The sequence below is a fragment of the Rissa tridactyla genome, chromosome 12, assembly GCF_028500815.1.
Source record: "Rissa tridactyla isolate bRisTri1 chromosome 12, bRisTri1.patW.cur.20221130, whole genome shotgun sequence".
In the NCBI taxonomy this organism is placed as follows: Eukaryota; Metazoa; Chordata; class Aves; order Charadriiformes; family Laridae; genus Rissa; species Rissa tridactyla.
In genome coordinates, this window is record NC_071477.1 from 9,474,767 (window position 1) to 9,488,271 (window position 13,505).

At 54.7% G+C, this 13,505-nt stretch overlaps 1 protein-coding gene across 1 annotated transcript in view; it reads left to right on the forward strand.

Moving 5' to 3' along the window:
- The first annotated feature begins 2,828 nt into the window (after positions 1-2,828).
- The window catches only part of B4GALT5 (beta-1,4-galactosyltransferase 5), a 38,928-nt gene continuing 28,251 nt past the window's right edge, over positions 2,829-13,505 (forward strand). Inside the window, exon 1 of the mRNA XM_054218783.1 lies at positions 2,829-2,989. Within this exon, the coding sequence (XP_054074758.1) occupies positions 2,863-2,989 (127 nt within the window). The 5' untranslated portion in view covers positions 2,829-2,862. The remainder of the gene's footprint in view (positions 2,990-13,505) is intronic.

Genomic DNA, 13,505 nt, shown 5'->3' on the forward strand with positions numbered 1-13,505 from the left:
CTGGAGTAGCTGGTGCAGGCTGGAACACAGCCAGTGGAGGACAGTGATGGGGCAGAGCCAGGCATGAGCCACCCATGTGCTCCCTGCACCAGCCCTGCTTGGAAGTGCTCCCACCCCAAAGTCCTAACTGGGCACTGTGGAATGAGCCGAGACTTTTAAACCCCTCTTCCTCTCTCGTTTTATTTTATTGGAAGAGGGCGAAGTGAGGGAGAACATCTTTGGCTGATGTTTCATAGAATCATAGAATGACTTGGGTTGGAAGGGACCTTAAAGATCATCTTGTTCCAACCCCAATTATTGGGGTTTTTTAATCCCTTAGCTGGGATGCAACGGAGCGGCAGGGCAGGGAGAAGAGGGAAAGCGAGAGTGAGCGAAAAAAAAGGGGGGGGAAAGTGAAATGGGTTTAGTGGGGCTGAGCTGAGCCCTGGGAGCGAGGGAGAGGGGAGGTGAGTCAGAGCCAGGGCAGCGGGGCAGGCATGCCCTGGTGTGGCTCCAGGGCTTCCCTGACTTCACTGCTCTGTGACAGTCCCCATTGCGGCAGCCTGGGCCTGGGAGCGAGTTTCTGGGTGGCTCCTCCAGCTATGTCATTGCTAATTAAATATGTTCAAAAGGTTAGATTATTGGTTGCGACGATGTCTCACCTTTGACCATGTCTGCATCAAACAAATCATAAACCAACCGAGAAATCTTCTTGGGTTTCCTTGCCCAGGGCATTCTTTTAGGAGTTGGATGAAAGCTATTTTGTGAACAGCAAATCTCGCTGCCACTTGGCCATGCAGTTCTGCTGGAGTATTGTGGGCTCTCAGAAATTAATAGGGCTCAGGATTTAATTTATTTCAATTAAGGTGATGGTGGAGTGGCAATCCTGGAAAACAAGAACGAGTACCAGTTTCCTCATTCCTTAAGTTAACGCAGCTCATGCAGCCTCTCTGGGGAAATCCCTGCTTTCCTCAGCCTCCTGGCTCTTGAGGATCCCCTGTCCTCGAGATCCTTCTGCACCTTGGCACATTAAGAAAGTGAATGCCTTACCTTTTAAAGAGAGATTTCCACTTTTCTACTAATCCCTGCTTTTTTTTACTTTACCTTCATTTTTATCTCCTCCCTACTCTGGGAATATATGTATCTAGCAGGACCGTATTTCTCTCCCATTTGTCGAGCGTGGGAACTGTTTTCTTTATTTGTCCTTACTGCATCCAGGCTGGAAGAGGGGCTAATCCTTCCCCAGATTAATGTGATACGCAGTTGTACTGGGAGAACCCTTTATCCCAGTGTCTAGCCCCAGGCTGACGTGGGGCTGATGCTGGCCACCCCGCAGCCAGGCAGTTGCCATCGGGCTGGGCAGTCAGAAGTTTGGGTTGAGCAATGCCTCGTTCCCTGCCGGGGAGAGGCTCACCCCTGGGGTGCGGAGGCAGTCGGGGACACACCAGGCATGTCCTGGCAGATGGTCTGTCCCCATTTCCCACTCCACGATTCCTGGAGGTGCCACTGCCTGCTCTGCCCACCCTGGGTGGAGGCAGCCGGCCCCTGCCTACGCGCCTGGTCCACAGCCCTCCTTCCCTCCCTGGGCCTGGAGCCCAGGCTTGGTTTTCTGCTCTGTCTGTTGGTGAAATAAGGAATTACCTCTCCCTCTGTCCTTGCCTGAACAAAGTCTGATTTCCACAGATCCTGCAATAATAAATGAGGCAAAAAACACAGCTCTATGGGTTGGACTGGGCCCCATCTGCTCTGCAGTTACTTCTCCTGGCTCCCCTGATGGGGATGGCATTTCTTCTCTCCCATTTTTTCATTTTCAGGCATCTCCATATCTCCTTCCAACTCCTCCTACACACAACGGAGGAACTGCCCACAAACATGTGCAAAACTACTTAATTACTCTTTAACCGACCAGGCTGCTGATTGCTGCCAGTGTTGATTATTGCATTGACCATGATGACTTCGCCCTCTCTCCACTTCCACCCATCTGTGCCCATCACCTCCTCCTCAGGCTGCGCCTCCTCCCACGCAGTGTCTGGGGGCACCCAGCACTTGTCCAAACAGACCCCTGCTGCCTGGTGGGCTAGGGGGGTCAGCCTTGATCTCCTGGTGCTGGGTGTCCCAGGTCCATTACCAAGTGTTCCAGGAACGTGTCTGGGTGCCCTGGACCATTGAGTGTCCCTAGACCATTGCTGGGTGCCCTGAGCCCTTGCTGAGTGTCCTGGACTATTGCTGTGCGTCCCAGGACCGTCAGTGGTGTCCCAGGACCATGGCTGTGTGCCCTAATGTCATTGATGGGTGTTTCAGGACCATCAGTGGGTGACCCAGGACCGCGACCAGATGTCCTGAGGCCATCGCCCAGTGTCTGAAGGCCACCAGTTGTGCCCTAGATCCATGGCCAGGTGTCCCGAGGCCACTGCTGGGTGTACTGAAGCCATGGCTGGGTGTCCAGGGCCATTGCCCTGTATCCCAGGCCCACCAGTGGCACCCCTGGTCCATGGCCAGGTGTCCTGGGGCCACTGCCCGGTGTCCCAGGCCCACCGGTGGTGCCCAGGCCCATGTCCGAGTGCCCCAGGCCCCCCAGCGGTGCCGCAGTGCCGCAGCCGGCGGCCCCGGGAGCGTTACGGGCGGTGCGGGGCGGTCCCTGCCGAGGACCCCCGGCTGCCGCAGCGGCAGGACCGGCGGCGGCGGGAGTTTGCAGCCGGTCCCCGCGGCGCCCCGCCCCGCGCCTCCCGCCCCGCCCCGCCCCGCCCCGGCTCATTCATGCGGCGGCGCTGGGCGCGGGCGGCGGCTCGGAGCGGCCCCGGCGCGGCGCCTCCCGCCGGGCCTCGGCGCATGTGAGCGGCGGCGGCGGTGCGGCGGCAGCGGCAGGGCGGCGGCGGATCGGCCATGCGGTGGCCCCGCGGCCCCCGCGGCGCCTGGCGGCTGCTGCCCCGGCGCTCGCTGCTGGCCGCGCTCTTCCTCTTCTCCCTCTCCTCCTCCTTCCTCTACTTCGTCTATGTGGCGCCGGGCATCGGTAAGCGGCGGGGCCGAGGCCCGGGGTGCGGGAGAAGGGGGTGGGGGTACACCGTCTGCCGCTGGAAACGCTGAGTAATTCGCGCCCGGCCGGCCCGGGGGCCGCGGCATCCCCGAGCGGAGAGGATCGGCCCGGGCCCGGCGGCGCTCCGGCGATCGGCGCCGGGCAGCGCGTCTCCGCCTCCCGCCGGCGCTGGAGAGAGCCCGCAGCCGGGGGATGGGGGCGCTTTCCCAGTGTGTGTGGGGGTACCCGGTGCACACCCGCGCTCCTCCGGGCCGGCATAGGCGGGGGCGCCGGTCCCGGCGGCGGGAGGTGCCGGCCGCGCTCCCCGCGGGGCTTCCCCGGGCTGGCGGGCCCGAGCGGTGCCGCTGCCAGCGGCGGGCAGGGGGACAGCGAGCCGCCCGCCGGCCTGCCGGAGAGTTTGTTTTGAAGAAGTGTTGTCCAAGTGTTTGTGGTCTGAACTCGCTCTCTGGCGGAAATCTTACTCTTTTTGTCAAGTGGGAAGATAAGTGTGTATTTTAGAAGGAGAGCATACTCGTCCCTGTTGTCTTCTTCATAGCGTGCTTCATAGGGGACTGGAGTAGCTGTGTGCCAAAATGGCTAGCACCTAGTGCCGGTGGGGCTGTGCGCCCATCTCCTGTGAGATACGGGGGAGCTTGTGTTGCGGAAAGCAGCTGTTGTCTTTGTGCAGTGTATCTCATTTCTGCGAGGAGCCAAGGCTCTTGGTTTGGCCTTCAACCGAACTTTGACATCAATTAATTTTTATTTTTAAAAAATACTCTCAAAAGAAATCTTGAGAATGGGAGTTTCTCCTTGAAATGTCATTGGTATTGCTCATGCCATCCCTAGCTTGGACATCCCAAGGAGACCTGTGTGTGCTTTTCAAGGTGACTTCTGCCGGTTTTTATTTACAGATGATGTCCCATGGCTGCTGCTGGGTTCTAGGAGCCTTTCATGGGACTAAGTAGGGGTTGGCTGGTATGTGAAGCCTGGCTCTTGGGGACTCGTGTCCTGGGCACAGCCCAAGTGAGGACACGCGTCCTGGGCCTCCCCACCATGCTCTTCCATGGCTTGATGGCCCAGGGCTTTGCTGTCCTGATGGGCTGGCTGGTGTCCTGCAGGCTGGCCTCGGAGCTCCTGAGCTGTTCTCTTGCATCCGTTGGAGGACAATTTCCTACTGGTGCTAACGGGTGGCACAGCCACTGCCTGCTCTCTCTATAAACACAGCCTGACTTGGTCCTGTTCACGTGCTGCCATGGGGACAGCAGTTGTTTTATCAGTTGCATCCAACAATCCTCTGCAGGGCAGGCGCACGGGACATCATCTCCAAGAGCCATGGCATGGCTGTAGATGGGCTTCCCTGGGCCCGAAGGCTGTACAGTTTCAGAAGGAAACTTGTCTTAAAAGGATGGGTTTGTTCCTTTTTTAGAGCTGTCTAACTCATTTTGTGCCGCTTCTGCATGGTCACCAGTTCTAGAGGTGCTGGAGATGCTGTAGGGTATAATATGCTGTTTAAAACCAGCTCTCTGCCCAGGGGTCTTTCCCTATGTGGACTTTGTATAACAAGGTCACATCCCGCCCTATGTTCTTGCTATCTGCGATGCTGGAAGAAGAGGCAGAGAGGTGAAGGTGGTCCCTGTCCCCACCCGCCCATGGATGTCAGTGATGTTCTGTGTCATCTCCCCATCAGGTGACAGAAGATCTGCTTCCTTTTTTTTTTTTTTTTCCCCCTCCGTCTTTCAGCCAAAAATGTTCTGTCATGAAAACCCAGCCCAGTATTCCCGGGGCAGCTAGGCCCATCCTCCCAGCACTTGGATGCAGTTTGTTTTCAGGCCAGAGTAGTAAGGAGAAGCTTGGAAGAAAAGGGAGTGAGATAGGACACGAGCAGAGCTGGGGATGTTAATAAGTCGACCGCATGGTGTGTGATGGAGAGATACTGTCAGCGGGGTGTTCACGGGGCCTTTGGCCTGCCCACTGCCACCTTTTGTGGTGGGGTAGGGCTGGGTTGTTTTTTTCTGGCTGCTGAAGGGCCTGAAGAAGCCTCTGCCCTAAAAGTGTCCCTTGCAGGATGTGTTGGGAAAGCAGCTGAAGAAGGACTTGCAGCACATGGGCTAAACCATGGACAGGGAGGAGTGATTAATCCATTCCTTGATCATACCTTAATTAAAAAAATCCAAATAAACGGGACCTGAAGCTGTGAGTGAGCTTGAACAAGCTGGAGACTGGGTTTCATCTGCTGGGTGCTGCAGGATACTCCTACACCAAACCTCTGCTCGTGGGGGTCAGCAGCTGGCAGCACTAGGGCTGGAGCCAGCCTACCTTGCTTGGGCAGCGTCAGCCCCTCTGGGTTGGGGATGGCCTCGTGATGGGATGGCAGCCAGGATCTGGGCAGGGTGTGCCATCACCGCAGCGGCGGGCAGAGCTGGGCTGAGCCTGTCCCTCATCCCCTGGTTTGAGGGGGCAAAAAATTCATTGGTGTTGTCGAGGCTTGTTGTGTTTGAGCAGTTGTGCGCAGTGCCAGGAGAAAAGTGGGACAGTTGCACTTCTGGGTGCTGTCTCAGCGCATTGGCGTGGAGCTGGCACGCTTGCTGGCTCGCTTGCTGGCTAGAAAAGCTGGAAAACTGTTCCTGGTGCCCTTTGGGGACAGGGAAGGGGAGCCTAGCTTGGGCTTTGCGTTGCCTACCCCAGTGCTGGCCTGTGGCCCAGCCGGCTATTGTGTTTGGCTCCTTGCAAACCAGGTAACGCCAGCGTGCCCTCGGTCTGCTCAAGACGGAAATGCAGGAAGGAATTCATGTTTACTGTCAGCAAATCGCCACACTTGGTACCCACAGGGAGCCCAGAGCTTTAGGGGCTCGTGTTTGCATTGTGCCCTGGTTTATGCAATGCCTGGGGTAGCTCCTCATTTCTGTCCTTCACCAAGGTTTCCTCCTACGGAACTGAAATTTTCTTGTGGCCTCAAGTTTGTGCAGAGTGATCCAATGTAAACAGCCAGCGCCGCCTCCTTCCCAGAGCTCGCATCCAATACCCATGTGTCCTCCCCACACACCACCCTAACAATTTACATCCCTGGGCTCCCAAAGCCACCTTGGAAGGTAAATTGCCGGAGACCCAGCTGATGGCACAAATAACAGCAGGCTCCCCTCTTATTCTATGCCGTTCCCCCAGCGCCTGCTCGCTTTTGTCCCTGCCGTGGCTGGGGTGATTATGTGGGTCTGTCTCATCGTGGCCATTGTGCGCTGGATGAGGCGGCTGATTGTTCTGCTCCGCGGTGAGCTGGGGCCGAGGCATGGCCGGGCTGGTGGAGATGCGGCAGCTGGAGGCTCCAGGAGATGCTCTTCTATCTGCCCACGTCCCCGCTGCCTGCCAGGGAAGCCCTGCGAGGCAGCAGGTATGAGACGATGCTTGTAGGGGTGGGGAGGTCACTTCTGCTGCTGCTGTTCCAAGCAAGGCAGTGAGCAGGGTAAAGGGCTGCGAGTCAGACTGTGCTTTAATTGTGTGTGATTGCACTGGCCTCGTCTTTAGAATAAACAGAGCTTGGCATGGGGCGAACAGTTTTGTCCTGCTCTGGAATCCAGTGTGCCCCTTGGCAGGTTTTTTTTTTTTTGCAGGGCTCGTTCCCGGCACTGAGTTTCTCGCCTTTCCAGGACACCCATCCTGCATGCCCCTCAGTTCTCCAGAAATGGGCTTGCCAGAGTTGTCCTGTCCATGCCCGGACCCTGATGTTGGAACAAGGGTCCTCTGTGGAGCTACAGTCCCTGAAAATGTCTTGTCTTGCTGGTTTTGTGCTCTTTTAACGGGGCCTGGGAAACCAAGGGAATTCCTTTCTGCAGATGAGAACAGTAATGCTTTTACAAGCTGCTTGCACTGCAGGTTGCCGTTTCATCTTGATAACTCTCGCTGCAACAGTAGGAATGTCTCAGACCTTGGACTTGGCTCTCGTGGAGAGGGTGGTTGCTGTGTGGCTGGGAGGAGGGAGGTGAGGGGCCTTCCCTGGTGCTCGGGAAGCTGCTCTTGGCTTTTCCCTAGTCGTCTCTCCAGATGTTGGAGCCTTTTTATTTTATTTTTTAAAACTTAGGTTTGCACAGGAGTCTTACTTGGTTGGATCTGATGTAGGAAAATAATGCAGAGAACTTAAATTATTGGGTGAAAGAGTGTTACCTTTGTGAGAGAGCGGTAATTCACTCTGGCTTTACTTCCTCAAAACTTATCAGGAATTGCTCCCAACCGGTCGTACAGGGCACGAAGCAGCAGCCTTGGCTGTGAATTACATTTATGGCGCGAGAACTTGATTTTGATAGGCAAGAGCACTTTGAAACGCTATTGCTTCATGCTGTGTTTTGGTGGTCAGCAGAGCAGTGCTGTGGAGACCAACAGTTCTGTACAGCTCCTTTGCTGCCCTGGTCCCTTGCAAGGATGTTCCATGGCTGAATGTGGCTCATCCTGCTTGGTTATTTAATGCGTCAGCCTGGAAAACCTTAGCACAGAGAAGTGCCAGGGGTGAAAATGGCAAAAGATTTTGCTACCACCGGCTTGCCCCAGGTTGAGGGGACCATGGTGGGAGGTGGTTGAGTTCCCCTTGGTGGTGAGGAACAGAGGAAAAGTGGTGGCCGTGGTCCCGTGAAGGGGGATGGCGCTGTGGGGACACAGAGCCAGGGTGGGAGAGGGGAGGTCGCGTCCGGGAGTGGGAAGCTGCTGGTTTTGCCCCCTGTGTGCTTCTGCTGGGGATGTCAGCAGGAGGAGCTGGGATGGACTCCGCGGCTGGTGGAGAGACAGGCAGAAGGGGGGTGGCAGTGCAGAGTCCCGACCGAGGGGGCAGGGGATGCCGGCAGGGTGCAGGTGCCCAGTTTGTTCGAGAAACACACTGTTGGGCCATGGTGGCCTTGGCTCAGCCAGGCAGAGGCTGGGCACAGGTGCCCTTTTGGGTTTGCCGGTGGCTTGCTGTGTGGCTGGGCACTACCTGAGCAGGGACAGAAGGTGAAGGTGCAGCTCGGAATAACGAAACGAGGTTTGTGCTGCTGTAGCCCTGGCTTTCATCTTCTAGGCCTTCCCTCTGCAGGATAAGGCGGTTACTATGAAATACCGGCAGTGCTGCCCTCCTTCACCCTCCTCTCCCCAAAAGATTTGCCAAGCAGCATTTCGCAACCGAAGGAACAGCCTAGTTCCTCAGCGTATCCCATGGAGGTTTTTGCCGCCATGGGATCCGACAGTGACTGCGGGTAGTAAGAAATCCTCGAGCTCTCCTTGATACAAGAACTTGAGCTCAGGATCTCCTGTGCTAAGTGTGGAAGGAGACTGGTGGCAGCTGTGGGAAATAGCTCCTTGGGCGGCACCGCTTTCACCCAGCACTGGGTCTCCTACAAGTCACATGTGGGCAGGGTAGCGGCTGCAGCCCTGCTTGCACAGAGCTGCTCCTGTGCCGATGCATCCAAGGCGCTGGTGGTGCAGAGCATCGGTTGGAGACCACCTTTTGGTCAAGGCTAACAAATTACAAGGTTTCTTTGAGGGCAGGTGAATTACTAGGTTTTCTTTGCCTGTAAGCACCCATGTTGTCTGTCAGGCATGTCTGGTTTGGGTTACTTTGCTGGTGGCTCTCTGGGTGTTGCAACTGCAGAGAGTGTGTGAAGAGTTCACGTTTCATCCGTCTATCTCTGGAAGGCCTGGCTGGTGGAAGCTGATCAGCAGTCATGAAAGCTTCTGTGTATCAGTTCATTCCTGCAAATTAAATGCTTCAAAATGTCAATGATCTGCAAAGGACCAAATCTTAAATCAAAACCATTAGTGCTGTCAGCCCAGACTTCCAGGAGAACTTCGTGGGATTGGGAAGCCGTGGAAGGCCAGGGCTTCAGCAGGCACTCGGTCACTTCAGGTGGCTGCCGGCTCTGATGGAGATAAGGGCTCTGATACTGCTGCTTTGTTTCCTGAGCTGATCCTCTGCCTCTTTTCCAGGTGGACTCATTAATTGCATTAACTCAGGCAGCATCTGCTCTGCAGGGTACGATGGACACCCCGGGGACCACTGCAGGGAATGGAGATGAGCAATGTGTGGAGCTGTATGTTTGCACTTGTTCCTGTTTGAATGCTGTTGGTGGATTTTAATATCCAGGCAGTGCAAGGAGTCTTTAAATGCTTAATTTTATTGAAACTTCTGGGGGCCCTCACAAGGGTGGCAGTGGTGACCCTCCAGTGGTGGTGCTGGCTGGGACGGATGTGCTGTCGGCTGGGTAAGGCTCTGCAGAGCCCTCTGCTCTCCCCGTGGCAGCACCAAGGGATGAATACTCTGGAAGAGAAGCTGATACGCAGCTATAGAGAGCAAGAAAGTCTTTCCCTGAACAGCTTTGTTTTTGAAGCGTCATTGTTACAATAAAATCTGTGTTTACTCTGACAAAACCTTTGCTGGGTTATTTTAGTAACGTTTATTTTCATGTTGGCTTTTCCTTCTCCTTGGCATTTGGACTGTTGTTCTGACCGGGGTTTTGCCTGACGCTGGTGTGGTAGGGTGGCTGATGTGTGTTTGAAGGTTTTCTAGCGCCTGCTCTAAATACTGGGTATTAGTCCTCTTTGGGGAGATGGAGCAGAAAACGAACGGTGGACTGTGCTGCCGAAATGCAAAAAAAAAAAAAAAAAAAAAAAACAAACCCCACCAACTAAACAAACAAAAAAAAAACAACAACAAAAAAACAAAAGCAAAAAAAACCCAAATCAGAAATTTTTGAGAGATGTTTTACGGGTGTGTTTTTTGGAGAACATGAGAGCATTAAAAACACCAGAGCTTTTAGCATTATGCCGGAGCTGCTATTATTTTGAAAGGAAAGGTGGAGCAAAACACCGAGGGGCGATGAGGGGGGATGTTGGTGCCCAGCAGGAAAACTGCTCCGGGCCGTTCTCATCTGCTGCTTGCAAGGGTCCCGGGGGTGGCAGAGGGACAGCACGGGTAACCCCCATCCCGCTGGGACGCGTCCTCGTGGGCACAGCTGTGGTGTGGAGCGTGATGGGTAGGGTGGTGGGGCCCTTTTTCCATTGCAAAAGGAATTTTCGGGGTTTCTTGCTCAAACCCGAAGTGAAGGAGCGGGCTGTTGTGCCCAGGGGCGGGCAGGTCTGGGGGATCTCTGTGGGACTGCGGCTATTTTGTATAAAGCCATAAGCTTTAGCGCACCTTATTTGACACTTTGTTTTTTCAGTGGGGGCAAGAAGCTCAGTTTGAGCTCCCACCTCACTCCTGGCTCCCTGGAGGAAGCGAGGGGGGTTAGCACTTGCTTGGGCTGGGCTGTAGCTGAAAGCGTTTGGCCAGGTTTGTGTGTGTGACTTCCTAAAGCTCATTTTTCTAGGTTTTTGGTTTTGAGGTGCAAAACCAACGGGCTCTTCCCTTTGCAAGCCTGTGATTGCGTGTGGTGTCCCCAGGCTGGCATGAACCCCTCCAGAAGCCTTGCCCCATGCGCAGGTCTTGTCCCGGGGCCCCTCTGAAGATGCTGTTGGGGTGCTGGCCATCCGCCCCTGTGCAGTGGGGGGGTCACCTGTCCCCATGCCTTGCTGCAAGGGAGAGGATGCTTCCAGGGGATGTGGATTTAAATAGCGCTGTGAGGTGTTTTTTCTCCGGGTTGTGCCTCAGTTTCCCTGCTCTGGGAGAGCTTGCTGCCTTAGAAAACTGCTGTTTTCCCACCCCGATGAGGGGGTGCGTGGCTGTGCAGGGCTCCCAGCCTGCTGAGGGTGAGACAGGACCCATAAAGCAGCTTGTTCCCTCCCTGTGCCTTTCTAATCTGAAAGGTAAATGTTGGGAAATATTTCTTATGGAGGATGCCACTGCATGTGTAATGAAAGAAAGCAAATAAAGGCAAAACACCCTGTTGCATAGCTGCAGGTTGGACTATGGTGTAAGCAAGCTTCAGCCAGTGTTTGTTTGTGTATCTGGGGAATTTTATGGCAAAATAATTGATTGTTTTTGCTTGAATGCTAGTGCCATGCAAACGATCAAAGGAACTTCTTGAACCCTGGCACTGCATTAGCCACCTCCTTTGCTTCGGAGAGGCTGGGGACCAAGCTGTGCTGAAACTTTTAATATGTTGATACGCTGCCAAAAGGCTCCTGCGCAGGGATCGGAGGGTTGCCCTGCAACGGGAAGGGCGAGCTGGCGGAGGTCTGTGTGATGCCTTAATGTGTGGTGTCTCCCCGTGGCAGCAGGTTGGGAGAGGCTGTGTCTTGAGCAAGGATTTTGGATAGAAAGTGGTGAAGATGGCTACGTGAATGCTAATGTTTATAAAGTGCCTCTAAAAAAAAAAAAACTAAAAAAAAAAAATGTACAAAGCATACAGAATAAAAGAGGAAAGCAAACACTGCAGTGCACCAGGTAGTCAAGTGCTAACTGATATATTAATATTATTTTTATTTTTTTTTCCCTTACCTATCTGGCAGGAAAAGCGAAGCGTTTCATCCCCATTCCTCCCTCGCGTGGCCTCTGCATCAGTGGGCGCGCTGGCAGGAGGCTGCGGGCTGTGGTGCGGGAGCCCTGGGCACGTTGTGCAATGGCTGCTCTTCCTAAAATACCTGGGAGCGCGGCCAGGGCTCTGCTGAGGCAGGGCTGGGGGCTGCGTGGGGCGGGAAGCACAAGGGAGAAGCTGCTGGGAATCGGCAAGTGATGCAGAGACCACGTGTGAATAAACAGGCTAAAATGGCTGTATTCCACGGCAGGAAAGCCCGGAGCTGTCGCAGCTTGAAACTAGCCTGGGCCATGCCTAAGGCGTGTGGTGTTTTCTGCAACTAGGGCTGCAGCAACCTGCTTCAAGGGAGAAAATAGTGGATATTAAGTTCCTATCGGCAAACGCGGGGTTCCCGTGGAGCCGGGGACCCCGCGGAGGGGCGCAGGGTGGCCCCCGGCCGCAGCAGCCCTGCGAGCGCAGCCAGCTCCCGCAGGAGTGTGAAATGCTTCCACACATGCAGCTCGCGCTCATTCTGCAGTCATATTTTTTTTTCTCCCTCGGTGTTTTTCCAACTCATGTCTTGCTGCCAGAGTCCATATTAATAATGCATGACTTTTTTTTTTTTTAAATGGTGCTTCCTTCCCAGCGTCCCTTTCAGCTGCTGAGTCAGAGAAGATTGTTATAGCAGCAACCTCTGAAGCGGTGAAATGCCCCTGCAATGCTCAACTGCTGTCATTTATCATCCCCGCTCCTCTGCGAGCAGCCCTTTCCCTTGCCCGGTTCTGGGTGAGGATGCCAATGCCAAAAGGCTGATTCCTGCTACACCAGCTGGTGACTGGTGAGATCTGCTCTGCTGAGCCTTCCTGGCTAGTATTTGATTAAAGCAGATATTGCCTCTGTTGGCTGCATTTTTTCAGTTTTGAAATCCTGTGAAGCTTTTTTTCCTGATCTGCCTGAGACTGTGCTTTGCTTTGGGATTGTGCCCAAGACTTTTTTTTTTCCTCCCTACTAATTCTTAAATCAATTTTTTTTTTCCTCCTCCCTGCGTTCCCGCCGAGATCTGTGCCTGTGCTTTTTAAGGTAATTGACATGACAGAAGCCACATAACATGTTAACGTGGTTAAATTAACTCAAAATCCTGCCAGTGGCTGTTGAAACGTGCCTGGCTGCTGTGGGAAGCTTCAGAGCTGCTAATGCAGCACGGAGCAGGGATTTGCAGGGCTCCTGCCTGCGGGTTGGGATCAGTTGGGTCACCTCCCCGCGGAGCTGGTCCCCACCTGCTAGGTCTGAAACGTGGAGAGAAATAGGGAGCAAGAGCGCTTTTCAGGGAATTTGTCTTCTAATGACTCAAATAAGAAATATGCAGTAACCTTGGGAGCAGATCTCTCCTGTCCCGCATCCTAGCCTGATTTTTCTGTTTGGGTGGAAGCGGCTGCAGCGGGAATTGCCGGCGGGGAGCAGGGTCACGCAGCCCCAGGCAGGGAAAGAGCATCCTTGTTTCTGGGAAACACCATCCTCATAGTTTTCCCCTACTTGGTGTTCTGCCTCTGTGCGCTTTGAAAGACTCACCTGCAAATTTATAGGGTTACCCCAGAGCCAAGCGGGAGAGGAGCAGGGCTCGTCTAGGGAAGGAGGGTTTCTTTTGCTAGGCTTCCCAAACTGCCTCCATCCCCGGTGTCCTGCCATTGGGAATGGCACTAGCATGTGTGTATCTGCGCTGGGCAGCGCGGAGGCAACCTGGGAGCCGGGAGGGACGTGGTGCTGCTTTTCCTTGTCACAGCTGGGGAGAGCTGACCCCAGCAGCCAGACGGCGATGCTGCCCTTGGGAGCAGGGTTGTGTGAGGCTGACCCTGGCTGCGCCCTCCGTCTCGCCCAGTGCCAGACAGTGGGGATAGTCGCCCTTGTCGTGGCGTGCTTCCCACTCGGCACCCGGGCCTTTCTGCTCAGGCTGTACAAATGCCGTGCCACTGATTCATTCCTCCCGAGGAAGGGAAAGCATGACCGATACAGTGTGAAATTTCCCCAAAGCTGCAGTACATCCTCCTTCCGCGCTGCAGCCTGGCTCCCTCGCTCAGACTCAGGGAGTTCTCCTGCCGTGAATTTTT